The sequence below is a fragment of the Paramacrobiotus metropolitanus genome, unplaced genomic scaffold (genome assembly GCF_019649055.1).
Source record: "Paramacrobiotus metropolitanus isolate TYO unplaced genomic scaffold, Prichtersi_v1.0 Parri_scaffold0000002, whole genome shotgun sequence".
In the NCBI taxonomy this organism is placed as follows: Eukaryota; Metazoa; Tardigrada; class Eutardigrada; order Parachela; family Macrobiotidae; genus Paramacrobiotus; species Paramacrobiotus metropolitanus.
Window position 1 is genome coordinate 1,669,949 of NW_026570222.1, and position 16,234 is coordinate 1,686,182.

The window sequence follows — 16,234 nt, forward strand, 5'->3', positions numbered from 1 at the left end:
ATATAGCGTTACGACTAAATCTGCTGATAACCGTAAGTATTTCTTAATGGTCTACGCACTCGGCACTAGTGTGACTACTGACCCATATGACAGTTATACTGACCAGTGTACAGTATCTCCTATAAAACAGTTCGACAAAATCTCCTCTAAAATTAATACGAACTGTATACTGAGAGCACATTCGTAGCTACTCTAACAGAAACTTCGTAACCACCCTAACAGAAAATAAGCAATCCATGCAAAGTATACATACTCTATGGTCACAATTGTGATAAACTTTTGAATGACCGCTGAGGCTGATGGGACTGCCGAATCGCCGCTCTACGTGAACTACCCAGGATTCTGGTGCACAATCACATTACGCACCTCACTTGTCAGTTAGATGAGCAGAACCCAAGTTTACTCCTGGCAACGGTCAGGGTCAAAATTGTGTACCACATGAATTCGAGAGAGTACTTATTTATAAAATCACGGGAAAGCGCTGACAACAATGCCGGTAGTGGATTAGGTTCAAAATTGGCATGCATCCAAGCGCCCATATATTTTTCTTCGATTCGATTTTTGACTGAAGCGTGGAATTTTGGTAAGATCGGTGTCAGTAATTCTGCGAAATGTTTGTTAATCTGCTTAGACTGCTTTCTCGCAAAAGAATCTGCATATGGAAATGAACATGCCAACAATTATAATAGTTATATAACAGACGTTCCCGTTTCCGCTGGTAAAGAAAAAATTGCTCACGCAAGTAGAGAAGCACTTATATTCAACCGGGTCACTGCAGCAAATTTTATCCTAATTTAAATTTTGCAGCCACATTACCATAAAATTGCACGGTTGTTTGATTTGGAATAACGCGGTATGCACTTCAAAACTTAATGGTTTATACAAATTAGAGCAATGATGTGATTCGAAGATTTCGGATGACAATTAATATATATTGTTCAGTTCCGGTATTTCTCCGAATATCATATTGTTCCGATTGTTTTATTTTCAGTTTTTCTGCTCATCCGACCAACCTGATGCTCACCCATGCCCGGAAGCGTCAAACCAGCGGTTTGTCTGTATAATGTGAATTTGGTCAGTGACAGTGTATTGGCAGTCAATGGTAATACGTGAATCGGGACACTGGGAAGAAGCTGGATGGCAACCGAGCGCAGCAATCCGGCACATTGACGGGATCTATTGCTTACCAGCCCAGCCAAGTTGGCGTTATGTATTTACTTTCCGCGAATCGAACAAACATGGTTTATTTGGAAAGTCAGCCTGCCGAGTTTTGCCATCGTTTACGAGCAGCGCCATTATACTCGGGGACGATAACGGTGCAATCATAACCCAATCGAAAGTACTGATTATGTTGGCCACGTTTCTATTCCACGCCGTCCGCCGCGTTGCCTTTTGCATATAATATTATTTCGGAATTATTACGTATATATCTTTATCTTATCGTTGTCGCATGCGTGAACATCTCCACGAAAGAAATGTAAAGGAATCGCCTGTTTCTTCAGCTGAACTGGCTATTACAACCGGCTGACGATTTCAGGAATGATGACAGGATTATTTACTTCAGGCATTTGATTGTGATCCTGCTGAACCTGGTAAATATATCTCTGTTTAAGAATAGTCTTCGGATACAATTAGTCATGAACAATTTCCCTCATTATTCCCCTATTAATCTCTTGGGAACTGACGCAATTTTGCAGGCTTAACAGCAGACTGAATGACAACCGGCGGGCTAAGTTTAGCGAGCGGAAATGGATTTGCCGCCATATTACCGCACATAATCGCATTATTGCTACCGGTTCCGGTCGGAATTGACCGGCGTACATATACGGGAAAAGCAGTCGATGCTGATGCCGATGGACATATAAAAGCGGGCATTTTTATGCTTGTCCTTGTTTCCATCGCGTAATCCATTTCTGCGAGCGGATATCTATTGCCCAATTTTGGGATTAATATATTCAACCACTGCTGATATCAATGGCGACAACACTACAGCGTCTTTTGATCTTTGTCACTTTCATGCCGTTCTTCACGCTGTTTATGATCATGGTGTTGCGCAATGATGAGTCGCGACGACGAGACGAACCAAGCCCTTTCGACCGGTACCTGGACACCGGTTTAGCCGAACCGGACAGTCAACCGTACTGGCCGGAAATGCGCCCCGCTATACCAATCGAAGCCGGTGATAGCAGTCATATTAATAGGACGATTAGTTTCCGCCGCAGTGATCCCGTGGATGCGCGCTGGTATCTGCCGGCGGAGGGAGATGCCGCTAATTACCAGGACACTGACATCTTGATTTGGGATAAACAAGATTTATGGCCAGAACAGAATCCATTGAGCGATCGCATTGAGAATCAGTTAATCTACCGACCGGCAACGGCGATGGATTACAACGCAAATGACACCGGCGATGTCGCTCTTAAGACAATATATTTACCAGAGGGCTATTCGTCGTGGGGTGTGGAAGGGGAGAGGAAGGTTTTTGTTGTCAGGGATAAATGCCCGGTGAATACATGCCGCCTGACGGATAAGGCCAACGAGGCGGACACCGCGGATGCAGTGCTGATGAAACCCCGATCCACAACACAGGTGAGAATTATTGATAGAATTAGGTTTCTGTGGTGCCAAGCCAGCCCGGTGTACGTAAAAGTTTGCCACTCCATGCATAAGTAATCATCAAAATATCATTTCACGCGTTTATTTGATATATTGAACGAGAATTGATATTTTGTTACTGCATTATTTATTGGTCATCCACGCATGATCCGACACATACCGGAATCGATTAAGCTACCAATCAGTACCATAAGCATGCTGTAACAAAATTGCTCAATTATCAATAAATTGCTAAATTTAAAATCAAATCATATTTTGGAAAATTCAGTAAATAATCACCGTCAATAACAAGGGCAAATTAACAACCGTGATTCTACTGATTACAGCGCGCTGGACATCTGTCGAAGCAGATCTGGATTATGTACGCTCTCGAATCTCCGTTTCACACTCCCAGTTTTACTACATCGAAAACTGTTTATAATTGGACAGCTACGTAAGTTCGGACCTTTCCTCCCTTATTTCAGTTCTATGCTCCCGCAGCTTCTGTCAGACATAAGGCGTTTCAGTCGATATGGCTGCATTTTAATTCTGTAACTGAACGGTTAATCGACTGATAAGAAAGTTATATATTCTTCAGTCCTTTTACTTAATCAATGATGAAATCTCATTGCATCATGAAATTTTTAGAAAGTAAAATGAAACACGTAAAGAATTACCTTTCTCTTATTTTTTTGCGTAGATCTCTAATGTTTGATCCGCAAAATTATGTGCCATCATAATTATGCACGATGTGCATACTGCATTGTATGTAAATTTCTATATAGATGTATCGACACCAGGTCAATGCATGACATATGACATACAATTTGAAATCCCGGCCGAAAATTTTTGTGGCTACTTTATGCGCCTACTCTTGTACAACATCTAATAACCACAGCCAAACAACAGCAGTAAAAAAGTCAAACAATAATGCTTTTTAGTGACCGGTGGCACCAAATGTCACTCTGTCGTCCATGTACAATATAGAAATACTGGTAGCTGAGGGCCGATTACGCTTGCGGCATCCAGCGGAGCATTAGACCACCAGTTTCCGGTTGGCGGGATGAGAGATAGCTTGACGTTTAAGTATTTGCATTAATCATCGATCCCTCTATTTGCGGTCCATTTTGTATTGTGCATGTTCAGTCGCCTGTACACTGGGAGCATTTTCCCCAGCAACTCCATATGGAGCCTTCTCCTTAAACTCCGACGCAATAGCTCTGAAGTGAAGAGCATCATGTAATTTGATTAAGAGTCTTGTGCCGTGATTTTGCAGTTACCGGCTGGACAGTGACATTGTCGCCCCGTATGAGAAATACGTCCTATACAATCCCGCTGTCAGGCAGATCCCGCAAAAAATCAACTATGCCGGCAGAAAGACGGGAAAAGGCAAAGTCGCCTGGTTCGTCTCCAACTGCAATGCCAAGAATAATCGCCTGGATTATGCTCGACAATTGGCCAAATACATCTCAGTCGATATTTATGGATCGTGTGGAAATAAGAAATGCTCAAGATTCCAGAAAAACTGTGAAGAGATGCTCCAGACTGACTATAAATTCTATTTGGCATTTGAGGTATCGATTTACTACCTACCGGCTTGTAACGGAGAATTGCTACAAATGAATTGTAGTCAGCACTTACAAATGACAAACGAGTGGTCTTCAATGGCTTTTGCCAAGGGTTTCCCAACATGTAACGATTTTTTAAGATAGCGCAGTATTGATGTATAACTGAATTAACTGCGGAATAGTCTTCGGAAGTGACACTATTGTATTCCGTCGGCTTGCCATGATTACTTCAGACATATTCTAGATGTATAATAATACCCTATTAACGGACCAGCGCAAGTTTTTGCAGTATGCAGAAATCCTAACGTATTTTTTGTCTTAAGCACAATATGTAGAAGTACTGTAATACTGTGTTCGCCACTTACGATTAGCTATTCAGAGCGCAGTTCTTACTTTTTGGACATTACTCGTAGGCGTCTTTTCAAACAAATTCGACATCTATGTAAAAAAAACGCAAGCTGTTTTTTATCAGCTCGTAGATGTTTACGTAAAAAACCTATAGTACGATTATAGAAGCATCTTCGTAGTGACGAGTACGTACATTTTTTGTATTGTTATGACAAAATATACTATTGTTATTGTGATTATTAAACTTAACTAGACAAATAATATTTTTGATTGACTTGATTTTTTATAGAACAGCAACTGCCGATGGTACATAACCGAGAAATTCTGGATAAATGCGCTAGGGTAAGTTTACTGCTGTCTGCGGATAATGATAACTTTAAACTCATGCCAACTGTTACAAAGCTTGTATATTACAATGTGTATATAGATATACAGAGATCACAGACTAGCTTGTATATAAATATAATGTACATAAAACATTACACTACATTATACGAATCTTATCAAACACAAATTCAATAAGCTTAATAAAATTTAAAATGGTTTTCTTTACTGCATGCAAATGCTTTATAAACCGATGAAACAGTTTCTTTGTGTCCAGTTGCACTTACGGTTAGCCTGGTACGGTTTTCCGGATGCTTTTTGGCTGAACTGAATGCTTTTTCTCTACCAGGTCAAACATCGTCCCAATCGTTATGGGAGCCCCTCTAAAAGACTATCAATTATTAGCTCCTTATAAGAGCTTCATCCACGTTGACCAATTTCCCAACGGACCACAAGAGCTCGCCGAGTATTTGCACAAACTGGATTCAGATGACAATCTCTATAATGAATATTTTCAATGGAAAGGCGCTGGCCAACTTATCAACACGTTCTTTTATTGCCGCCTCTGCGCGTAAGTGTACCCAAAAGTCGATAAATCAGCCGGCTTTGTTGATTCACGTAAATTAGACTAAATGTTGGTATGGGTGTGGAAACACTCTTTATCTTCGCATCGGTTAGTGTTGTAAATGTGCTGTTTGCTGTTTTCCCAAAACCGATAAGTTTAAAAAACTGCTGTTAAAAAACTAGTTTTTCGCTTCCATTCTTACTATGTTGCCCAGAATTAATTATCTGTAAAATGTCGAATTATAAAACAAATCTAGCACCATACGATCCATGCCATCCTATGTTGATTGGTTAGCGAACTGAATAACCAAATTTTTGATGTTTGATGACCTTTAGTTGTCTATGGAGCTAGTTAGTTAGGCTTAACCGCTTCTATTAATTTCTGTAATGTATTGTACACTGTCACTGTCCACACCAGTGACACCACATGTATGCAAACGTACGGACATGTTCGCAGAAAATATCTTTTGGCCCAACTGACTTTTGAGGGTTTTTGGGACTTCGAAAATGCAATGACATGTACAGCATTATTTTATATTACAGATTATACTGTACTGGCTGTCCAAATTCCAGTTGCAACGGACTTGAGAGAGCAAAAATAGGGAAACGTAAAGCTTCAACTTTTACCACTGTCTTGTAAATGGTTATTTGTGTTTTGTTCTGATTTGCATGTAGCAAACTAAAAGCATTTTCGTTTGTGTTTCAGTATTAAAGCAGCTAATCTTTTACATTGCAGGTTACTACATTCCGATCGAGCACCAAAAACCTACGCCGATATGGAGAAGTGGTGGCGCGGTGAGGGAGTCTGCGTTTAAAACTCCAGACTGCTGTGGAAACTCTTCCTGCATCGCGGTTCACGCTTAAAAATTCTGATTCTAAATAGTCCGGTGATCGGCAAGTACACAGTGCGTGCGCTGTGTTCATCGCCCTGGACAGTTTTCGATGCGCCTTGTTAATATCGCTCTGCTGTGATAACTGACTGTTCTTGTTATGAAGTGAGATAATCTAGTGCGCTAATTTTGTAAGTTAAAATTACTTTGTTGGTGATATGGTAACAGGAGTATTTTTTTCTGTAAGCTCATTGATGCAAATAAATGAACTGAAAATGAATGAAATCAGCAGCCCAAATGCAAACTGCAACCAGACAAACTTTACTGGTAAATACAAGATCTCACAGTCGAGAATTCCCAGATAGCCTTGGGGAAAAATGAGGTACCACTAGTAAACACTTCATTTAGCAAACAAAAAATAATTTAGATAATCCACGCAACGTGAAATGACACAACGTGCTAAAAAAACAATGAAATCCCAGAACCAAGAACTGCAATGAACAAGTGTAATCATGCCGTACAAACGTCACAAAATTTCGGTAAAGCATAAAACACCGAATCCCATAGTATCCATCAAATACCACCCTTGATAACAAATCAATCAGACTGAATGTCCCTTGGATACCCGCTAGATATTGTGCTCGGTAGTTCAGTTAGCCAGGCTCTCAATCAGGTGAATTTGTCGTGATTGGCATATATAGAGCACCCACTTAACCATTGGCACTACCGGCCGACGCCGGTTCAGCACTGCCATCCTCTTCCGTTTCCGAATCGCTTTCCACAGTATTCAGCCATTCTAACCATGCACTGACCTGGAATAACGCTTTTCCTTTCTCCGGATAAGCATTATTCACTTCATCGCGCCACATATTGAATGTTTCCGGCTCAACAATGTCCAATTCATGCAGCATACAGAACCAACATAAAACCCAGCCTGCCAGAACAAGACCAACCCCGATCAGATATCCGTGCAGTTATATGGAGAGCTTAAGTTAGGTTTCCATTAATAGGAGACCCTGATTATGGCCATACCTTTCGGAAATCCAATTGAATGGTAGAATGTCTGTACGGCGTACAGAGCTGTCAGCTGGTTCAAGTGTGAGTCGAGGTATTTGTGGAAGAGTTTCTGCCAAAAAGGTCAACATAAAGTTAATATTCTGTAGTGTGTACCAACAAGCATATTCATTTTACGAATAATAATAGGAACTCGAAATTGTAAATCCCACTAGCTATGAAGAAAAGCACAAATAAGTTTGTCAACAACAAGTTATAAGGTTATCGTACCTTGTAATTAAGGATGGATTTCTTCAGCTTTTCTTCGTTAACCCGTGTCTGATCCATACTATCGCCGGCCTTCTTTTCCAGCAGGATAGACTGATAATGACTATGCTTAACCAAACTAAAAAAACATAAATTTCTTAACGCTGCAACAATCTTCACCCCATCCATCTAAAAAAAATTAGAAATACAAAGAATCTTATAAAAATAGTGCGAATGACTGTACCTTATCATCAGATTAAAAATAAAGTCAGTTTTGTTGTTAAAAATGCTCTGCGCATTGTCTGCCAGCCATTGATCGATATCAGCCGATGTGTTCCCATCCATTAGCAGTCTTCCCAAATGAGCTTGTAAACGATAACTCGGACATAAATACGTTAATCCATAGGTATTGAGTACTTCTACCACATGATCCACGCCCATTTTCAAGTCTTTCTCTATATAAGCAACAATCAAGCTAACTAGCTTCATTTCCCTACTGTTACATCAGCACTTACCCGGGAATAATTTCAGTAAATCGGTTTTATCGGCTACAATCTGCTCGGCTAAATAATCAGCTCCCTTATTCTGCTCCAAATGCTGAAGGCACATTAGTGCCACAGGGAAGTGCTTGCCATTTTCAAATAAATTGACGCCATTTTTAAACGAGAGAATCCCCGAAGCAATAAAATCAGCCAGATAAACCGCCATACATGGTTTAGGATCACAACTTCCAGAATCAAGAGCATCCAAGAGTCGTTCGTATCCCTAAACAGCAGAACATGATCACTGAAAGTCAGTTTTTCACTTTATACTCCACATCAAGACACATATTTTCTTACGATTTGAAGTTTAATAATATCCACAACTATTTAAAACATCAATAAAAACCTCCTTTACTGTTAATATTTTGTTAATATTCAGTTTCCTTACAGCTTATGCGAACCAAATTTCGAAAAGACAGGAAATTTGCACACGAGAAAGGTAAAGATACAACAGTCCAGCATGACAAAACCATAAACTGCAAACCATAAATTTAAACTGTCTCACACGACAGGAAGTAAACAAATTCATAAAATGCTTACGTAATCCATACCTCAATAATATCGCTTTCGGTCACCCACGACTCACAGACCAAGTGGGCAATCAAATTACATATGCTTTCCCGATTAACTTCCCCTTGTTCCATGCCCATTTTCAGCAATAATCCCACCAAGTCCGGTTTCAACCTACGATCAGCCAGAAACCTTGTGAACAACAACCATTTCACCCCACAAAACACGGCTGCGAGGAATAAACCTTTTCGGAATATTGAATTCTTTCATATTGGCAACAGCGTGTGGACGATCTTTCGCTAGAGCGAAATATTCCGTCACAACGGTAGAAACGGCTTGGATGGCTTCGTTCTTGTTCATGGCCTGCGCTGGCTTGCCGGTCTTGGGCTTCTCTTGACGGTTGGGTGCTTCTTCCTGATTCAGCATACCCCGATATTTCTTGACATTGATCAACTTTTAAATTTTTACTGCTGCGGCTGCTGCTGCTTTTTTTTAAAGAACTTTCACATCTATGCCTTTAATTTACCAACAAAAGTTACTCTGACCATATGAATACATAAAACTACGACAAATATAAAAACTGTAGCGCATTCGCAGATTTCAACATGGTCAGGATACGTTACTATGTGGACTGGAGTCACTGGATGAAAACCATACCTTGATGGGGACAGCTGGCTGAGGACGCAGAGGCGCGACTGGCGCCGCCTCTTTCACCGTCCGAACGGGTTCAGCTTGTTTAATAGGTCTCTGTGGAGCAAAGGACGTAATCGGGCGCAAAACGATCTCCCTGGCTGGCTCATTAGCATCCTGACGCAGAAGATTGAGTAAGGGCTTGGAACGATTATCCTTAATTGGGGTCACCGTCTTCGCTGCATTCCCGCTACCGCGATTGTAATCCCCTTTCCCGTTCAGCATGCGCCCAGAAGACATTATGCCATTTCGTAAATCTACAAGGAAATCGAAACGGTTAACAAAATGCAATCCGACCAAAGAACAATCGTAATTTGGTTTATTTATTTCAAAAAACTATTGGCAACACAAAGGATGAAATTTTCCCCAAGGCCCCAACTAACCCTGTTGCTTTTCCGCGGTCGTTCGTGGACTGTTGGCATGACGAGTATTGAGAGCCCCTTCCCGTTGGGGCGACAGACGCGTGGCTTCCATTACATCCGCCTTGGCTGCACCGATTTCTGCCCGTATTTCCTCCCGAATCTCAAACATAGTCTTCGGGGCATTAGACTGATGGATCCTCCGTGGAATCCACTACAATCCAGAACCATAACGTTAAGTACTCATTTAACAAGGCAATACATGCTGTTGCTCAGGATAACATAATAAATGTCAGAGTGCAACGATACTTTTGATAGCCATGACTTTCTACTGATCCGAACAATCAATCACAGACGAAAATCAAGAAGCGCAACGTTAGCGTTTCACTAAACCGAAAAGGAGAACTCACTGCCAGACGAAACAGCAAACTTCGTACACTCTGTGGTCTCGTCGCTGACCGTGCCCACTCCTGAAAGCGTTTTCATACTGCGCATTCGAATATACAGTATCCTTTGTTTGAGCATACGAATACAAGTACAGTATCTGCTTGCACCGCCAGCAGATTTGCTCACTGATAAGCCTATACCGCTGCACCATGCAGTACATGACCAGGGTCCACTAATCTAATGACCGGAAGACGACAGATTAACACTGCAGTCAAAGCTTATGGATCGACCTATCACTTCTTAATCTCGTATCCGTGTTTTTCCTAATCACCCGAATTTCATACTCATGACTATTCTAGCCGGTCCACATAGTTATCTCTGTTATCATAAAGGACTACAGCGCACCAAAAAGATGAATGAACTCCAAAGAAGTACCAAAAAATGCCAATAACACTGTACTGTGATTTCTCGCGCTCTCCTTATCCTGCCTGGAACTGTTTTTTTTCCACTTGGAAATTTTTTTCAATTTTAAATGTAAACAGTTAAGTACTTTGTTAGACCGCAACTCCACCACATCCAAGCAGAGAAAGCGGATTCTGCTGGGCAGAGCGGTAGTGTCGGAATACCCTTTCAGTTGCTGGATGTAGCCGTCCATTAAAACCTATAAGGACGCTCCGTTAAATCAGGCATATTTGCAATTCTACAGTCATTCCGATCACCCACCTTATCGGTAGCCCGTGAGTCCAGTGAACTGCCAATGATTCGCATCATTTGACAAAGGCATTCCAAGTCTTCCGCCTTATCCGCGATCGATGTGGCGGATTTCTCGTTGAGTAATTCCTGGATGCAGAGGTGCAAGATTTGTCCGTGTAGCAGATCAAGTTTGCCAAGTTCGCCTAAAACAAATGCGCCATCATTTTGGTGAATTAGAATTATGGTACGTACATCAAAAATCTGCCAACTAATAAATCCGAACACAGATTCAACGGCCACACACCAATAAATTTGATGTTACTGAGATGTTCTTGCTTTTTCCTGCGCTTCTCGTCTTTTGTTCCCACCGATCCATTGGAAACGGCCTCTGCAAACATAAGTCAATTTTTTTCATCGGAGTTTGTTGTCTGTACTATCCCGCTGTATGGCTGGCGGCCGTAAAAATATGCTGGAAAAGCGTGAGTTATTATTCATCTACCGGCAGATGAGCTTGGCAAGCCAGATCGCTTATTATAAACATTCTGCACTTCCGTCAAGAGAACGCGCTTAAAAATCTATAAAAGAAGGCCAAGTTTAACAACATTGTGACTATTTCCAGACACTGGGCAACCGATACTAGCACTTACATCTTTATTGACAGCAAAATCAGATAAGCGGCGACATAATTGCGCGTAAAGAGAGTTATACTGCGGCTCTTCTAGTGCCTTGCGGAATATCTGCAACACAAGCAGTCAATAGTAAATATTTACCAAACAGTTCCTGAAACGATGTTTCTCAAAACGTACCAGGTCAATAACAGAAGTCAAGATAGTTTCAGACTTGAGGGCAACATTGGTTAGATCGTCAGCAATTCTTTCGAAATTTTCCGGGGTCAGTTTGTTAAGTGAACTGCAAAATAAGCAGAATTTAATTACTTATGAAACTATAATTCAAATACTTAAATAAACGAATTACCAACACAAAATTCAAACAGCCTTTACGGAATAATCAGCCTTATTTTCTACCCATTCACTGGCATACGCAGAACAGAAGCTGCGGATCAAAATTTTTACGCTCTATCAAATAATAATAACCAAAGAATTTCAACGTGGCCAAAAGAAAACGGAAAAATCACTTTCATATTTCATTAATACCCACTGCGTTAATGCTCACCTCCGAACACCGCGCCGAATCGCTTCCAGCCTGTCTTGCTCCGTTGCCGTGCCATTACGTCGGCTCAGACTGGCAGGAATCCAGGGAGTGATCGCCGCGCTGCCGCTAGATTTGCTGCAACCGCTGTCTTCCCGGCTCCCACTGTCCTTACCTAGCACACAACCAAATCCCGATCATAATCCAAATTGTACCCGCAAAAAAAGCAGAAATTCTGCTGCATATGTACTACAGAGTTTGTTACCGTGGGGAGCCGCTTGGGTATCCGTCTTTTCTGACAAACAAAAACTAGAGCCAAAAACTGCCGTGCCCAACGTTCTTTCTGATTCGGCCACCGTGGATGTACTTCAGGACCGATGGCAGTTGGAAACTATCCCTGTTAAAAAGCCAGAATAGTTAAATAATGGAAGTGAAAACCACCTTCCAGTTAAAACAATTAAACAGCCAGTCAGTCGCTACTGGTTAGCGTCTTGTGTGCGGTCACATCTCGACATCTTCCTTATTGTCTGTCTGGCACATGCGTGCTGATTTCAGTTTACCGAAGCTGCCGTTGAACAGGCACTACAGCAATAGTTATGAGCCTTGACTTGAGCTCGAGGACGAAAGAAGACGACAAATAATCACCAAAAGATTACTGCCAGCCTTGGAATGCAATGCTCACCGACTCAACACTAACACACTAATACTCCAGTCCTCAGCACACACATATCCCAGTGGCCAATGCAAAGGAATCTCCGCCATACAGGCGCAGACACCAACTATTAACAAGTAAGTGTATCGGAAGTCCCGTCAGCGTGAACGACAACACTGACAGCATGCGAAAGCGGAATATTTTTATCGATCGGTACTGCCATCTTTCATTCTCAAATGCTACGCTACTCGGTGTCTAGTTCGACTACCGTACTATACTTCTGGTGCAGACAGCCAACAATTCCTGCTTTGAAGATAGAAAAATCCTTTGAACTACATAGCTTGTTAGCAAAACACATCATTCCAGCAAGTACCATGGAACAACTACCCTGTACGGCCGCTATTTAGTACGAAAAGAGAATCGTTGATTCGTTCGTATCAAATACATCAACTTAATTTTTAATTGAGCACGAACAGGCCAGATCCACCAGATCCACTGCGTCTGTGGATTAAACATCTCTTATTTACTCAGCATCGATGCAGATGCTGTGTAAAATATGCACGCACGACATGCCATTACACTATGAAAAAATTAATATGGATATTGACCACGTCATAGTGGTGTTCCACGTAGAAATCCTTTTGGAAAGTGGAAATCAATCGGTTAGATCGGTCCACGTCCACGACTCCACGTACTGTACATGCCGGTGCAAAAAGTGCAATTATACGTAGTGGCGGTAGTGCCAGTGTATAACTGAAGCCTAGCTTTGGCGGCAGACAGTCGACTCAGTAGCCTACATATGCTATAAAAAATTTCATTGACAGCGTGGTCGTTGACCCAACCATTTGCCTACAACATAAGCCGACGGACAACGAACTTCCTCATTTATCGTTCAGCTGAGTTCGCCATCCTTCGGGTTCTGCATATTGGATAAAGTACAATACCTGTACATAATAATAATTACTGTTCCATTTTATTTCTTACGAATTCCAGGAACTACCATATAAGTGTTAATTTCGTCGTTTTCGATTAAACAACTCATTACTTTTTTGAGTTTTTTCTACTTCTCAAAAAGAATGAGCAAATTACAACCTAACACGAAATTAATGGGCTACAGTGCGTGAATGCCATCCCTCACGAAACGTTAAACAGATGAATCTCCGACAGTCAAAATTTTTCGTAACGTCCTAAAATCGCACAAAAAACGAACTGCTTAAAAACAACATCCAACCCACATCCTTAGCGTACTAATCTTACAACTGTCTGACTGAATGATTTGAGAAGCTTACTGTACTCAAGCAGTAAAGTCTAAGAACGCAAAAATCTATTAAATTATTAACCCGTATCTCAACTGTTTTTAGTAATAATCTTTAAATCTGTATTATTCTGTTTCAGTCTCGACAACATACTTAATTATGACATCATAAAACCGATTTTAACAAATGGAAATTCCCGCGCAGAGAGTAGAAAACTCACTGAATTTGTATGCAGTTGCACGTTAGATTGCGGTTAGAAGTTAGAACAAACAAGTTTGGCGAACCAGGGAAAAATTGTATTTTCAAAAATTTTAATTCCTTTCCAAACACCATTGATAGTCATTTGTCGATGAACTAAATCAAAAATTAATTAAAATAAACATGGAGCTCATCATATACATTATCTCATAAACTGAGTCGATGGCAACACCGGGGTATATTTAGAACATTACTTCTCTAATTCCCATCTATTAATTAAATTTACCTGTCTATAATTATGCGCTTCTCTAATTACTCCGGCCTCACTCCCATTTTGATCAAATCTATCGATAACGACAAAGCGCAACGTGACTCGAAGCCTCCAAAATAATAAAAACTGTACAAAGGATAACAATACAAAAAGTAAGTACCTGTACGAATATTATGCCAAGCTTTATGAAATATGCCCTTATCATCGGCTTTATCAGTCTTTAAGATCTTTATCCTAGTAGCACAATTTACTGCAAGTCAGCAAGTGGTTTTGGTACCCTGCTCAGGCTGCTCTCGAAAAGTTTCTACTTGTTCCATAAAAACGTTAAGCTGCGAAATTTCGTAATAACAAACCAACAGTAGCTCTGGACCCCAATCAACAATCACTAGTACTATTGCGATTCGTAGTCACTGTCTCACTGCTATGTTAGAGCGTTTAATCAGTTATTATGTCTTAAATCATAATGATTAAAATCATAAAATTAAGTTAGGCTGCAAGTACCTTATGGATAATCCAGAGAGCCGTCAACGCAACGTGGCTGAGGTTTCGCCCTAATAATAAGCGGCACTAAAATTTTTTAAATTCTGAGCTCGTACAAAAAGCCACTGGAACAAAAGTTACAAAACATATGGAGCTTCGAACTTAACGAATTCAGTTCTAAAAACCAAAAACTGTTGTGAGTGAATTAACCTTAAAAACGTCTTATAGAGTGCTGTACGGCGTACGCTTTAGCATTTTGGTGCTGATTTCAGTGGCCTGACTCTACAGAGAACTATCGGCGTGGACAGCGTGAGTGTACTGCAATATCGATGCATCTAGGCTGGAAAGCGTTTTATCTTATTACTGTTCCTTTGGAAATTGTACTGCAATAGATTAAAGTGTAAAAGGATGTATTTGTATTCGAGAACCTATTAACAAATACAAGCAAGTAGCAAGGGATTGTGTATTCACATGTTAAACAGTGTTTCTAATAGAACGGTAAGCAGGTAATAGGCGAATATCTGGCAAAGCTTTCGAAAAATTCAAATTTTACAACTGGCATATTGGCCCTAGCGTTTAACTTTTAACTTGCAAAAAAGTAAGTCCGGCCATTTCCTCGATGAGCGGCAACATGGGCCTGTCCCCGCTCCCGACCGTTCAAAGTTCGTATTTTAGTTACTTAGTCTGCTTAAAAGAAAGCAAATTGAGCATTTTTGGAGCTTCATTATTTATGTTAATTTATGTTTGTGTTAATTTGTTCTGTACTGGTATTAATCTTTTATTATAACTATTTTGTTTCAGCTACATGCAGTTAAGTCTAACCCGGCTCTACGGCAAGCAATTTTTTGACGTGCTTGAGACATTTTGGCCTTTAACTAACGTTTAGCTAACGTATTTTTTACAAACTGTTTTACTCGGGCAAGGTGTTTCGTAGAAATACGTATAAACTCATGATTACTCATCACATCAGTCAAGAAACGATTAAATTAATGTCGACATAATTGATAATCGCACAAATCAATTTTTTTGCAAGAAAAAAGGGTTGATAGCCCCAAGAACAAGCATTTCTCTGGTCTGAAAAAGTTCAACTAGTACCGGTATTCCTTTGCGCACGGCCATATCTGTATCTAAGATAGCTTCAATTCATTTAAGTATGCAAAAGCCAACAAAAGCGGGAAATTCGTTATCGTTAAAGCGTGCACTTGTTAAACTCATCATTCATGGACAATATGTGATCAAATTTTCAATAAGTTCTTTAAGTTCCGGTGTAAACTCGAAAGAATACATGAAAATTTTTGCCAGCTACTCTACCGCTTTTGCACTTTCGAGCTCGCAGATACCCCTGGACTGTTTCAAAGCGTTCGACAATTATCGATATTAGGTGCGATAATATTGTACGGCATTGCACTGCAGTGATGGTGAAAATTAAACAAACTATACGGGAACTGTAGTTTTAAAGTAAAGCAGAGTATAAATGATTAATTAATAATGTATTGTACAAATATTCGTTATTATGTGGCAGTTAGTGATACTTAAATGAACTGATCTGGTAAAACTG

General features: G+C 40.5%; 2 protein-coding genes across 5 annotated transcripts; one reads left to right on the plus strand and one right to left on the minus strand.

Moving 5' to 3' along the window:
• Positions 1–463: 463 nt before the first annotated feature.
• LOC129586113 (glycoprotein 3-alpha-L-fucosyltransferase A-like) lies at positions 464–6,515 on the plus strand. Of its 4 annotated transcripts, none has more exons than XM_055479147.1 (8): positions 520–853; positions 992–1,592; positions 1,698–2,589; positions 2,943–3,049; positions 3,872–4,169; positions 4,801–4,853; positions 5,185–5,406; positions 6,136–6,515. In XM_055479147.1, the coding sequence occupies exons 3-8, from the start codon at positions 1,975–1,977 to the stop codon at positions 6,212–6,214; spliced, it is 1,374 nt and encodes a 457-aa protein (XP_055335122.1). In that variant the 5' UTR covers positions 520–853; positions 992–1,592; positions 1,698–1,974; the 3' UTR covers positions 6,215–6,515. The 4 variants fall into 4 exon arrangements, with proteins under 4 accessions (XP_055335114.1, XP_055335122.1, XP_055335105.1 ...); XM_055479130.1 differs by having other exon boundaries at positions 520–718; positions 808–853; positions 992–2,589; XM_055479139.1 differs by having other exon boundaries at positions 464–583; positions 992–2,589.
• A 21-nt stretch (positions 6,516–6,536) lies between these two features.
• Positions 6,537–12,581, minus strand: LOC129588820 (eukaryotic translation initiation factor 4 gamma 2-like). The gene is made up of 17 exons (XM_055483210.1): positions 12,521–12,581; positions 11,844–11,994; positions 11,477–11,579; positions 11,318–11,407; positions 11,170–11,245; positions 10,975–11,058; positions 10,701–10,873; positions 10,528–10,638; positions 9,615–9,804; positions 9,199–9,488; positions 8,786–8,955; positions 8,583–8,715; positions 8,005–8,254; positions 7,734–7,944; positions 7,514–7,628; positions 7,262–7,355; positions 6,537–7,163 (listed from the first exon to the last, which is right to left on the minus strand). Exons 1-17 carry the CDS (start codon positions 12,579–12,581, stop codon positions 6,940–6,942), a joined length of 2,526 nt encoding a protein of 841 aa, XP_055339185.1. The 3' UTR covers positions 6,537–6,939.
• Between the last annotated feature and the right edge of the window lie 3,653 nt (positions 12,582–16,234).